Source organism: Diorhabda sublineata, chromosome 9, assembly GCF_026230105.1.
Source record: "Diorhabda sublineata isolate icDioSubl1.1 chromosome 9, icDioSubl1.1, whole genome shotgun sequence".
In the NCBI taxonomy this organism is placed as follows: domain Eukaryota; kingdom Metazoa; phylum Arthropoda; class Insecta; order Coleoptera; family Chrysomelidae; genus Diorhabda; species Diorhabda sublineata.
In genome coordinates, this window is record NC_079482.1 from 12,163,918 (window position 1) to 12,178,519 (window position 14,602).

Here is a 14,602-nt window from a genome sequence, read left to right on the forward strand (position 1 = left end):
TTGTTGGGAAAGTCCTTGTACATATGACAAGGAAAAATGTTTTATATTTTGTTGTTTCATTTCTGTTTTGCTTGCCCTCCTTCTCCTTTCACCCTATTATCTAATTATTTGAAAAATATTTTTAAAAAATTTTATATCAAACTATAAAAAAACATGGGATTTCAAAGAAAAAATTAAAAGTATAAAATTATATAAAATATATAAAATTATATATTATATATAAAAAATTATAAAATAAAAGTATAAAATTATATAAAATATATAAAATTATATATTATATATAAAAAATTATAAAATAAAAGTATAAAATAAAATAAAATTAGGAAGGGAATTTGTAGAAATGGTTCACCTTCATAAGTACGAAAAAGCTATAAATTGAAAAGATCTCAATAATTTAAGTAAAATTTATAGCTCTATTTTGTAAATTCTAATAAATTTAATTAATTACCGCTATATATTTGAGATGTAGGGACCAAGGAGAAATCAATTTTTCTTATTAGAACAAAGTTCTAAGTTGATTTTATCCTTATTTTGATTTTCATGATGAAGATGATCTATATCAATATAAATAAGCAAATTGTCAGTGATAAAGACTTAAAGAAAAGTCGAAACGTCAAAATTTTTTATTGGGAACGTGGCAAGGAAACACCAAAGTGGACTAAATTTAATATATTTTCCAAGCAATAATAAAATGTTGTAACAAAAATTAATTAAAATTTCCGATGATTTTTGATAGTATTAATACTTTTATAAATTTTCAAACTCATAGAAATTCAATATTCAAATTAACGTTGAAATTTTGATTCTGGTTACTGAAGGAATTTTCATTAATTTTTAATTGGTTAGATTATATAATATAATATAAATACGCAAATTTTCAGTGTCAATATCAATTTTGATAAAGTTAAGTCGAAACGTCAATATATCAATATAAACTAATTTTGAAACGAAAGAGACCTAAAATCAAAAACATCTAGAAACACATATATATATATATATATATATATATATATATATATATATATATATATATATATATATATATATATATATATATATATATGGGAGGTAACCGCAGTTATCACTTTATTATCTTTTTATCGATCCACCAATATTTGATTAAATTATATAATAATATTTGCTTTCGTTCAGGAAATAACGCAGACTCGAAATAACCCATTTCGTTGTATTATTTCAGTTGCTATTTCATATCATACGAATCATTTTGTGACGTGTTCTTGGTGGAATCATTGAAGGTACTGTAATAAAATCATTAATCTATACTTAAAACATTTCTTAATACGAAATATATGTGGTTAGAGAGATTACTATGGCAAGAATTTTGATAGATTTGAAAGATATGATTACGTCATACACTAGGAAAATTTAATATTTCGATCACACCTTTAACGTATCTATCTATATTATGTATAATCTATATTTCTCAAACTTCGTAGCGAGTTATTGTTAAATAAAAACGTGGTTTCGTTATTCAGGAATAGGCTCTTCTGCGGAATTCTTGATTTTCATGTATCACTACAATTATAACATATGAGGATATGATCAATCCTACGATTCCAGTGTATATAAGCCAGGAATTTGTTTCTCAAAAAACGGTATGTTATAAGTTTTTGAAGTATTGGTCCACTTTATCTTTTGTTCACGGCAAATCGTTTATATGTTTTCTTTATTCAACTTCATTTAAAATGTATATGCTCATTTTATCCAAAAATATTGCGACCACTCTTGGATAGGCGCCATGTTAAAAGTGTATTCTTCATTTATAAATGTATGTAAAAATTAGATTTTTAATAGTAGTAGTCGGATTCTACTTCAATGTTGTGTCTCGAGTGACCGGGCAGACTACTTAGAAATGAGTGTTGTCGAATAATCCTTTAATGTCGAGAAATACCGCCAGACGTCTTTTCATTACCTAAGGTATCCTTCACCTTTCTCACCAAATAGTGTAGAGCCAGGTCTCTGGATTTACCAATATGATAAACATATTATCAAAACATGTTATCTTTCATATACCGGTCTATCAGCCTCTCCAATGTTGTAAGTAAGAAGCTTGTAAAGCGAAATAATTAATCGGTATTTAAGTTATAACATGATATATACAACACTGTATATAGCTGTATAGCTACAATATGCAAATTATATTTACCTTGCTGTAATGACTTTTCTGGAGTTTCAGTAGAATTTGTTATACTGCCTTTCGACGTTCTATAAGACGGTGCTTAATTTTTCATAATATTCCAACAAGAATCCTTAGCGTTATCGGCTAATTGAACAGCTACCCTTAAATTCTACGATAATCACGCTGGTCAGCTTTGCAACCTAACGAGAATGGAAGGTTAGGTAGTACTTATTGAAAATTATTTTGAATTCACTACATACTAAATTTTTTTAATTTTCTCAACAAATACACATTTGAATACTAGAGCATAAATTATTATTTTGAATAGTAATTTATTGACTTGAAACTATTGACTGATACTTTCATATAAAGCAATTAGTCGGGCGTATACGGCCAACTGGTAGTCGCACACATTGAACTAGAAAAAGTAAGAAACGCAAATAAGTGAGAGTTTAGACGCACGCAAGTGAAGCATGTTGTGCAGTAAGAAGTATCAGCGCGTCCTCGTAAAAATTTAAAATCGTTACTATAATGGTCTTTATTAAAATATTACTAAAATTAGTTAGATATGCTTCGAAACAAATACTGACTTATTATCTTATATCAAATATTTTTTACAGTTTTATTATAGCAAAAATGTCAAAACTACCAGAACGCATTCCCAAACCTCAAATGCGTGGACTACTTCACAGCCTGATAAAAAAAAATTTAATTTTGACTGGAATATCGGTATTGATAGCAGGAGGTTATATGAGATTTGTTTACGGAGATGGAAACAAGAGAGCTTATGCTAACTTCTACCTGTAAGTTAAATATCGTTAAAAAAAATCTTAATATTTAACTTTAATGCATGTACAAGTACATTGTAATGTTTTTCTTATTTATTTAAACTTTTTTTTACGGTGAGGTGAATCTATGCACACGGTGTATCTTACTTGCTTAATTTATTGATATTGTTACAGTAAATACACTACACTATTCACCAAGACTTATCACTAAATACTAATCTAATCTTTAACTTATTAATTTGCTGGAACAAGGAAATTGCCGTTGTATATAAAAAAACATAATATAAATAATCCTTCTGGGACATGAACCCGCCTCATCCGCCAAACTTTAGTTTCTATTGACATATAAAACAAGTACGACTTCGGTTTACATCAGTGGATGAATTCATAACATTATCCCCTCCTAAGAAGGAACCTCCTCCTGGAACTTATCTATAGCCGGAACTGGATGTTTAAGTCGACAACTGGACCCATTCCTTCACTTTACGGTCCTATGAAAATAACAAGGTCAACCAACCCACGTGAGCTCTTGATATGTTGTTGTTGAAATGTTCTGAACCAGCGAATAATTTCTGGCAGAGTGAACAAATATCGTTTTTATTCTGTAATGACACCATTTATAGGTTTCCCGGTGCCTAGTAGCCAACCCTAAAGTCTTCGAAGACAGGTTCACTCCTTTCTCTAGGTGATATACAACGCGATTGATCTTTTCTTGATTATCCTTCCCAGGAATTTTGTAATTTTAGAAAAAATCCCTTTCTCCTCATTTTGTTGTGCAACCATACTTTGTTCTTTTCTTTAAATCCGCCGACTCTGGCTTCCGTGTCATATTGTGTTATCAACAACTTGCTAGCAACTTGACTTGAGTGAATGAATTCATTCAGCTTCATTTCATGTAAGAAAGAATTTTTGCAAAGAATTTTCGCAGTTGTTTCACCGGTGGACTCATTGATAGCAGATCGATAAGACATTGTAAATAGGGATAGATACTCATCCCAATCACTCTGATGGCTGGAAACTACTTTGGAAAGATATCTGCCAATGGTCCTGTTCATTATATTGACTCTTCCATCTGATGGTGGATCCTTGTCTTCATTCCCAGCTTGTCACAAATTTTCTGGTACACATAGTTTTCGAAATCCCTTATTTGATCTCTATGAACTTCTAAGGACACCTCAAATCGCATGACAAATTCTTTCGCCAAAGCCTCTTGACTCAGGATCGCGTAAATTTCCAACCACCTTGTAAAATAATCTGTTACGACTAGAATATATTCACTACCACTTTAGGTCGTCAAAAATGGTCAAGCGATATCTAAAGCAATCATTGCGGAAGGTTTTCCAACATTCCATTACTAGTAGCACAGAACGTATATTTCTTACACCAGCCTCCACATCGTCGAAGCTGTTCTTCACTTCCAAATGTCCTCCTGATGGACTGTCGTGTCGTGACGTTTTCAAGGATCCTTTTTACCAGGTCGTCTTCCAGGATAAGGGAGTCTCCCTGAACCCAATATGCCTTGAGTGCCGATGAAAATTTTGACACTTCTCTTCAGGTTGGTCGCCGATTTTCTTCCATCCATTGCTGAATCATTTTTAAGTGAGGATCATTCTCCTGACTTCTCTGATCCTTGTAGGTGGTTCTTGAAACTTCAAACTCCTTCGATTCAGCTATGTTACAGTGGGATCAATCTACTGGGCACGGTCATCTAGATAGAAAGTCGGCATTTGGATGGCTGACTCCGGCTCGATGTTAGATATAGAAGTTGTATCCTTGAAGGCGTTCAATCCAATTGGCAATCTGGCACTCCAGATTCTTGAAATTCATTTGCTGCTTGGTCAGTCCGGATAATGAAATTCCTTCAATAAAGATACTGGTAAGAGTGTTCCACGGACTGTTGCCAAAAGCTCACCTCTCGTGACACAGTAGCTTCGTTCTGGTTTCAAGAGAAGTTTAAAAGTATCCCAGCAGTCTTTCTTGCCTTTCTTGGATCTGTGAGAGCACTCCTCCAACCCCTGGGTTGCTTGCATCCATGTCAAGGATAAAGTCCGCCTCCGGAAGTGGATATCCCAACATTGGCGCCGTGGTTAAATGTTTTTTCAAAGTCTCGAACGCAGTTTGACAGTCTTCGTCCCAGAGAAAAACTCTTGCGTCTTCTGTAAGTCGAATTAGTGGCATGGCAATATCTCCGAATTTATTTATGAATCTTCGATAATACGTGCAAAGTCCAAGGAAATTCCTAACTTGATGTTTATTGATTGGTCGCGGCCATCGCTGTATGGAGGCAATTTTCTCTGGATTCACTGCCACTCATTGATTTCTCACTATATGGCCTAGATAGTTTACTCGGTTTTGGAATAGCCGGGAATCTTAAAGTCGCTTGAATACATCTTGTAAATTCTCAAGATGTTCCTCAAATGTTTTTCCCAATGCCAAGATGTCATCCAAATAAACCAGGCATGCTTTCCAATATAACCCTCTCAAGAATTTATCCATAAGTCTTTCAAATGTCACTGGCGCATTGCAAAGCTCGAATGACGTAACGTTGAATTGCCATAGTCCAAATCCGCTAGTAAAAGCAGTCTAAGTTCACTACCTTTTCTTTATCGAACCAATTATGCACTCTAGCGAATGCCTCGAATTGTTGAACGTAATTGGTCCAAGACATCTTACCGTCAAACGTTGGAGCCTTACTCATGTAAAACTGCCGATCACTTCTGCTTTAAGTTATGCTTGCATGGTTTTGTATGCTCGATCTTCTTCTTTCTTGCTGGAATGTCTATTCTTGAATTTGCAATCTTTTTCTCTAACTCTTTGATTTTCTCATCCATTGTTGTCATGTTATTCTCAATATCTGATTTTAGAGATGAAATTTTGTTTTCGACGTCAGCGGCAATGTCGATTTCCAATGATAAAATTTCGGCAGAAATGTCGCTCTTAATGTTCGAAACCTACTCGTGGATATTAGCTGTAATATCGTTCTGTATAGTCGAAATAACCTCCTTCACGGTGGAAATCTTCTCGTCAATATTGGCTGAAATATCATTCTTCAGAGTTGAAATGTCGTTCTTTATTTCAGAAATTGGCGAGATTGAAGTGGAAGACTCGTCTTTGAATAGATAAGTTTCTGGATCAAATCCGTCACTTACCAGAGCCACTTTGAGTCTTTCTACTAATTCGCTTTTCTTACCGGATGTTTCCAGCTCGCGATTCTCCAGTTCAACTTTCAGTTCCGATACTTCCAGATCACCAAATCTCTTAGCCATGTTTATGTTACTATTTATTTACAATACCCCACACCAATTTGATGTTTTTTCTTCTTTATTTATACGACTTCTATTCGTTGGGTAAATTAATAGACACTATTTCTAAAGTTCTTAATTTATTTGAACACTTTACACTACAGTAATTTATAATAATTCTCTTATCACTATCACTTAAGTAACTTGAATAATTTATTCAAATTCTTCGATTAATTTCTATTTTGGTCTGTTCACTACGACTATTTATTATAAACTAACCTTAACTGCGCTACAGAAACTCCTTATATATCCCAAAAAAATTCTACAAACTTCTAGAAAATATAGAAACAAAACAAATAAATAAATAGACCTTCATAGGGTGCCCGCTGGAGCCTATTTCGAGGCAAAAGACAAATTGAACTATAAAAATGTTATCGAAAAACTGTATAACTGCTATAATCATTGCATCGCCCTCGAAGGCATCTACATGTATCGAATAATACAATCAAATTCTTGAAAAACATTTGTCTCAGCCTACGAATTTGCATACTACCAGAAAATAACATTTAAATTCTCCATATTTTTGATGGATGTGAAATTGTATAATTAGTAATTATTGGTTGCATCTCTAGTTGACGTTAATTTAAAAAAATGACACTATGTGTAATTTAAACCCACTATAAAATCTACCCATTTTCCATGAATAAATTATTTCGAATAAATTTAATATTACATTAATAAAAGTTTAAATGCATAATATATTTAAGAAATTAAATAATTAAATAAAAACAGAAATGAAATTATTTGATCAAATTATTACATATTATACCTCAATAATTAAAGTTGTGCATCAACAAATTACAACTTCTGGTTACTAAGTATTTATATGTGATATCTTCTATCTTTATTATTTTATATATATAATAGAAAGTCGTGTTAGTTATTCCACTTATAACTCAAGAACGGCTGAACCGATTTAGCTGAAAATTGGCAGGGAGGTAGTTTAGAGCCAGGAGAAGGACTTTTTATCCCGTTCGACAGCATTCCCGTGTGACTTGACATGAAATTTATCCTTTTCGACAGCATTCCCGTGTGACTTGACATTAAACGTCAGTCACTATAAAACGTGGTATAACAAAAAAGAATCAGACTTGGAATAACAAAACGCAAATGACAGCTATGTAATTGACGTATAATGACAGATATGTAATGACGTATGGATGACAATTTGATATTTGTAAGAAATCAATAATAAAACTATTTCTATTAAATAAATAATTAACAATTATAATGTAATGATAGTGCCATTGCCCATTCGTAAAAAGTGAAGTGAACTATAAAACTCGGTATGGTTGAAAATTTGAGTTTTTAGGTGAAGTGAAGTTTAATTAATAATGCCGCGACCAAGACGATCGAATCTTTCCCGACAAAGCCGTGATGCAAGAAGAATACGAAATACTGCAAATGAAAGGACATGTTTGCACGAACTTTGCCTTACTCGGAGATGCCACGTTATTATACTTGGAATGCTTCATCGAAGAATTTTCAAAGACAGAAGCAAGGCGATGCGGTTCCTGGGTATCCAGATGTGCGCTCTACTGATGCTCTTGGTCGTATGTATACAGTTCATCCAAAGAATAATGAATGTTTCTATTTGCGGTTGTTGCTGGTAAATGTGCGTGGGCCAACGTCATTTGAGTCACTGCGAACTGTTAATGGTGTAATATTCCCAACATATCGTGCTGCATATCGCTGAAGCCATTATCTCTGCATCTCCAAGTCAGATACGCACATTATTTCATTATCATAATTTCGACATGTTTTCCGTCAAATCCATGTAACCTGTGGCACAAATACAAGGATAATATGTCAGAAGATATTTTACATCAAATTCGTGTCAGTTCCAGAAATCACGATATTGAGATGAATGAGGAGATACATAATCATGCTTTACTTTTGATCGAAGATATGTGTTATCTCATGTGCGGTAATTTATTAATCAGGTTAGGAATGCCAGCACCATATCGTGAAATGAATGACGCATTTAATCGAGAATTGGAACGGGAACGTGAATATGATCACCAGGAATTAGATTTAGTAGTTCAAACGAATGTACCCCTGTTGAATTACCAACAAAAGGAAGTTTATGATACTTTAATGAAGGCAATCGATGATGAAAATGGTGGTTTATATTTCCTAGATGCCCCTGGTGGAACTGGCAAGACATTCCTCATGTCATTAGATTTAGCAAATGTTCGGGCGAGATCTAACATAGCGGTTGCAGTTGCTTCTTCTGGAATAGCAGCCACATTGTTAGAAGGATGCCGTACGGCTCATTTAGCATTCAAATTACCGTTAAATTTTCAAACTATTGGAGAACCAACGTGTAATATTGCAAAACACTCAGCAATGGGCAAAGTTTTAGCGGTATCGAAAATCATCATCTGAAACGAATGCACAATGGCGCATAAACGTGCATTAGAAGCACTTAACCGAACATTAAAAGATTTACGCAATGACTCGAGATGTTTTGGAGGAGCAATGATTTTACTGTCTGGCGATTTCCACCAAATACTGCCAGTAATTCCAAGATCTAAGGCTGCCGTCGAAATAAACGCTTGCCTCAAATCGTCAAATCTATGGCGCTATGTGAAGAAACTGCAACTGACAACAAACATGAGAGTTACATTGCTTAATGATACATCTGCTGAAGATTTCTCGGAGCAATTGCTGACTATCGGTAATGGTCAAGTACCTGTCGATGAATCGAGCGGATTAATATAATTTCCAAATAATTTCTGTAATTTTGTCTCATCAAAAGACGAACTTATCAACAATGTATTTCCAGAAATTATTTCTAACTACAAAAATAATGAATGGTTGAGTGAGTGAGCAATTTTAGCGGCTAAGAATAAAGATGTAGATGACCTAAACTACATAATTCAAAATAAGATCATTGGAACAATGCATTCATTCAAATCTATTGACTGCGTCACAAATGAAGATGAAGCCACCAACTATCCAATTGAATTTTTAAACTCTTTGGACGTGCCTGGCTTACCACCGCACAATTTACGCCTAAAGGTTGGCTCCGTAGTAATCATGCTTCGAAACATAAACCAACCAAAACTGTGCAACGGTACGCGTTTGGTGGTTAGAAAATTGATGAACAATGTAATTTACGCTACGATAATGATAGGAAAATTAAAAGGTGAGGAAGTTCTCATTCCGAGGATACCGATGATCCCAACCGATATGCCGTTTGAATTTAAAAGACTTCAATTTCCGATACGTCTTACATTTGCCATGACCATCTGTTGATGGTCATCACAAGGCCAATCCTTAAAAGTTTGTGGTTTAAATTTAGAACATTCATGTTTTTCCCATAGTCAATTATACGTGGCATGTTCACGTGTCGGAAGACCATCTGCGTTGTTTGTTTTTGCGCCCGATAATAAAACAAAAAATTTCGTGTATCACAAGGTACTTAAATGAAGAGCAACCTATGTACTAAAATACAGAAATAATTATGAATGATTAATGTAGGTATTTGATTTTTTTTTGTATTTTTTCCAATTAAAAAACTGCTTATTTATTGCCATTAAGGCGGAACAAAGTTCGCCGGGTCAGCTAGTATTAAATATGTTTTGTATTTATATAAGATGTTGTTTGCCCTTTTAGTTAAAGGTATGTACTTGCATTAGCATTTCGTTGAATTATATATTATAAAAAAACTTTTTTGAAATCACACTTTATAAGTTTTTGAAAATGCACTTAAATAAAAAATAAGGACAGGATAGGGGTCGTTTTTTCAAATCTATTATTACCAATGTCTGATTTCATACATACTATGACCCCTATCCTTCCCTTATTTTTTACCTTTTAGTTCACTCTAAAACTTTCATATAGTAAGGTTTTTAAATAGGAATTTATGCACATGTTAGATACATCTTTTTTTCTGCAGCTCTATACAAAAAAAATTAAATTCAAATAAAAATTTGGAATATATTAATCAAGCTCCTTCGGTAAATTACAATTAATAACGAACGCATAATGTTTGAATTAAAACTTAATTGTAGACAACGATATTTAGAAAAAGTAATAACTAAATGATATATTTTGGTTACACTTCGCAATGTGAATATTGAAAACGCTATTGTTGGGTTGACTTATGTGAATTTTCCATCCAGTCACGTTTGTGTCTGTTATATCACTAGATAAAGCTTCATTCAATGATGAATATATGTAACAGTCAAATTAGACTCTTAACTCTCATATGATGTAGTAGGTTGGTTTAAAAAACTGCTGTTATTAGTTACTTTAAAATTAGTGGAGCAAAATTTATTTTTGTGTTGATGGAATTGCTCACATATCCTTCAGCAACAATGGTGAATTTCTATCCTCCATGTTGTTTTAATTGAAGAATGTCTCCATCCGTGTCAAATAGCAAGCAATTCCAAAGTACATCGAAACCTATGACCTGTATATTCTTCTATATGCAGTAAACTTAAATATTCCGGCGCAATTAACAATGGAATTTTCGTAAAATTGATTATCCCAACAACTTGTTCTGTACATTTTCATTTCTATCTTGTATGATAGAAAGAAGTGGTTGCTGGTGGCGTTTTTGGTCTCAGATCACCATATTTTCGATATAAATGTATTGGAATCATGTTTGAACTGGTTTCTCCAACAACTGTAAAACGTGATGAATGGAAACTCCTCCTTATTCTCAATGTCAATCAATATCAAAACTAATGATTGAAATTTGTATTTTAATTGTTATTATTAATAGCGCCAACCATTGCAATCTACACAGAAAGTAGGTATAATTGTTACTATCTCCATCTATTTATGAAATCATTAACAAATTTACACATATGAGATATGAATTTAACTAATTGCCATCAATTGGTCAAATGATTCTAGTTTTTTCAATTGATTCATCTATTGTAATAGGAAGTAAGTAAAGCTGATTGGTTAACGAGAAACTGTTAAATATTGATTACAAAATTTGTACTATACGAACAGTGTGGTAAAGAGGCTGATAGTTTTCCATGGTAACAAGATCAAGATCAATCCCAATGTTTAAACTTGTATCCGTTTTATCGATGAGGTCTCATTTACGCGACAAAAGATTTTTGATTCTCATAAAGAATACTAATCAATAAGAATAATTAAAAACTTTATCATTACTTTATAACAATATCGGTTATCATATTATAATTTTCGAATGAAAATTTTCCGACAACGGCACACAGTTTTATCAAGAGTAACTATGCAATATCTGCAAAATAGGATATATGGTCTCAAATATACTAAAAATACATCAACCACATCACATAGACATGAACAAAAGGAAAAGCATAAATTTGATTTAAAAAAAATCAAAATATTAACTGAAGATAATTTTTCTCTGTGTTTTAAAACAAAAGAGAATCAAGAAAATCAAGAAACCTAAAATCAAGAACATTTAGATGCATATATATATATATATATATATATATATATATATATATATATATATAGAATGAATTGTGCTAAGAATTATATAGGAATGACTACACAATATTTAGAGACCAGAATAAATGGTCACAAATACACCAAAAATGCATCGACTGCTCTACATAAACACGAAAAAAATTAACATCATGAATTTGATTTTAAAAAAACAAAAATCTTAGCTCAAGACACGACCTATCGAAAATTATTAATGAAAGAAATGATACACAGAAAACAGGATAAATGTTCTGTAAATTATAGACAAGATATAAAAAAAATTGTGTGTGTCAGCTCCGACGCACGATCGGAGTTTACTCCTTAAGTTCGATAGTCTAACCAGACGCAAAAAGAGTTTATTTAACTTAAAAAAGATTGGTTGATTGCCAGAATATTTTGGGCTTCCTTCATTAATTTTTTTTTAATTTGTAAGCTCGCTGTCTCTCGGCTGGACTTTTTGGAAGTTTAGATTTTTTCCTTGTCAAAAAATATAAAAAAATATTAAAAAATTTATAAATGCATAATTATAAAAATTTTAACAGACTTTAAGAAAATTGATAAAAAAAAACTTTTCGAAAGAAAATTATATAAAAATATTATTATAATGAAAAAATATTGTCGATTTTTCTGATAATATTATCGAATTATTGACTACAGTTGTTAATATTTAAAAATTATTTATAAAATAAATCATAATAACGTAGAAGAATTTATAGACATCGACAAAAAAATTAATTTTTGGTTAGGTTAGAAATTTTCTATTTTATGTGTATGCGCTCGATAATTCATATTGGGTTGATTATCTAATTTTATGTGTTGTTTTCAAATATATATTTATATAAACTACATCGATAATTATTAAAATATTTAATAAATACAAATTGCACATGCTCATACAAATAAATCATGAATTATAACGTACCTTGCAACCACGTGTTTGTTAGATGTTCCCGCAATATCATCTACACCTCTTTCTGCCATAGTTATTTGAAAATACTTTCAGTTCACTTTAGCGGAACACAATGATAATAAAACTACACAATGACAGCAATATAAGTATGTTGACACTGACAATTAGAAAGTTGCGCATCATAGAGTGCACACCAAAAACGTAACGAGGTCATTCATCGATAGATTTTACTCCTCACATTTTTCTCATACCGGGCCCCTTATAAATGCAAATCGATTTTTAAGGAGTAAACTCCAAAAACCTAAGCCAAATTCACCATAATTTGATCAAATAGTTTATTTCAATCTACCTGGTGCAATATCGTTTTATTGGAAGTTCGAGGTAAATACCTCTAATACTATCAACTACAACCTTCGAACCCAAGAAAGTATATATATATATATATATATATATATATATATATATATATATATATATATATATATATATGTACTTTTCAGATAAAATTATCCACCTTTAATAACTTTTGTAATACTGGTATTTAGAAAAAATCCAAAAACACGTCAATTTATGTTAGAAGGGGCAAGCATTATGGTTTATTTAAACTTACTGGAAAAGCCACCCCTTCACCCCTAGCAGCGTCCCCTTTATTTTTTTAAATTACTTTTCATATTTTTTATGTAAAATTTGGATACTCCTCTTAGAGCTGATTTCAAAAATGTATAATACTTGTAGGTTAAAGTGGTTAGTTTATGAGTTAAACAATTTTTCTTTTAAGAGCACAAATTTTACTTATTATTTACTTTCACCTTATTTGCCTGTACTAAAATGGGTTGTACAACAGTTCAAACTCTTTAATTTTTTTAACTGTGCTATTTATTATGAAGTTACAATAAGTGTTCAAAATGAGTACCATTCACTTCCATACAATGGTATAATCTATTTTGAAATGCCTCTCTGACATTGCTTAATACGGCTGGATTTAATTGTCGACATTCATTTTCTATCCTCTCTCGTAAATCATCCAGAGATTCTGGTTGGGTAGCATAAACTTTTGTTTTTAAATACCCCCATAAAAAGAAGTCTAGGGGTGTTAAATCCGGTGCTCTTGCATAATTATTATTTTGGTAGTATAAACCTACAATTTCAATTCTTTCTTGCAAAGAGTAAACCATTTCAGAGAAACAAAATAAATAATGTATCAAATTACACTATCAATAGTGACTACAAATTCTAGTTGACAATGTCAAACTTTAATAAAAAGTAGAGTTTTTTGTTGTTTGGATTTTTTAAGTAGAATAAATAGCACAGTTAAAAAGATTAAAGAGTTTGAACTGTTGTACAACCCATTTTAGTACAGGCAAATAAGGTGAAAGTAAATAATAAGTAAAATTTGTGCTCTTAAAAGAAAAATTGTTTATCTCATAAACTAACCACTTTAACCTACAAGTATTATACATTTTTGAAATCAGCTCAAAGAGGAGTATCCAAATTTTACATAAAAAATATGAAAAGTAATTTAAAAAAATAAAGGGGATGCTGCTAGGGGTGGCTTTTCCAGTAAGTTTAAATAAACCATAATGCTTTGGATTTTTTCTAAATACCAGTATTACAAAAGTTATTAAAGGTGGATAATTTTATCTGAAAAGTACATATATATATATATATATATATATATATATATATATATATATATATATATATATATATATATATATATATATATATATGTATGTATGTATATATATAAATGCTTCTAATTGTTCTTGATTTCAGGTCTCTTCACAATATGAATTATGAATATGCTAAAGTTTTAACAACTGAAATACAAAACCAAATCCCAAAATTATCAATGCATTAATAAGAAAACTGATTTAAATAACCTTAGTGTAAATTATGCATATCTTTTAGATTTTGATCTGAAACAAATTCTATAAAAATTATAATTACAAGAATACGATTCAAAATCGCCGAAAATCTTAATTCATTATTTTGTAAGCAGAAGTTTTGTTGTTTTTATACA

General features: G+C 31.5%; 1 protein-coding gene across 1 annotated transcript; it reads left to right on the forward strand.

Annotated features, from left to right (window-relative positions):
• Nucleotides 1–9,134: 9,134 nt before the first annotated feature.
• On the forward strand, nt 9,135–9,491 carry LOC130449011 (uncharacterized). Its single transcript, XM_056786643.1, has one exon. The coding sequence runs from the start codon at nt 9,135–9,137 to the stop codon at nt 9,489–9,491; it is 357 nt and encodes a 118-aa protein (XP_056642621.1).
• Nucleotides 9,492–14,602: the final 5,111 nt, after the last annotated feature.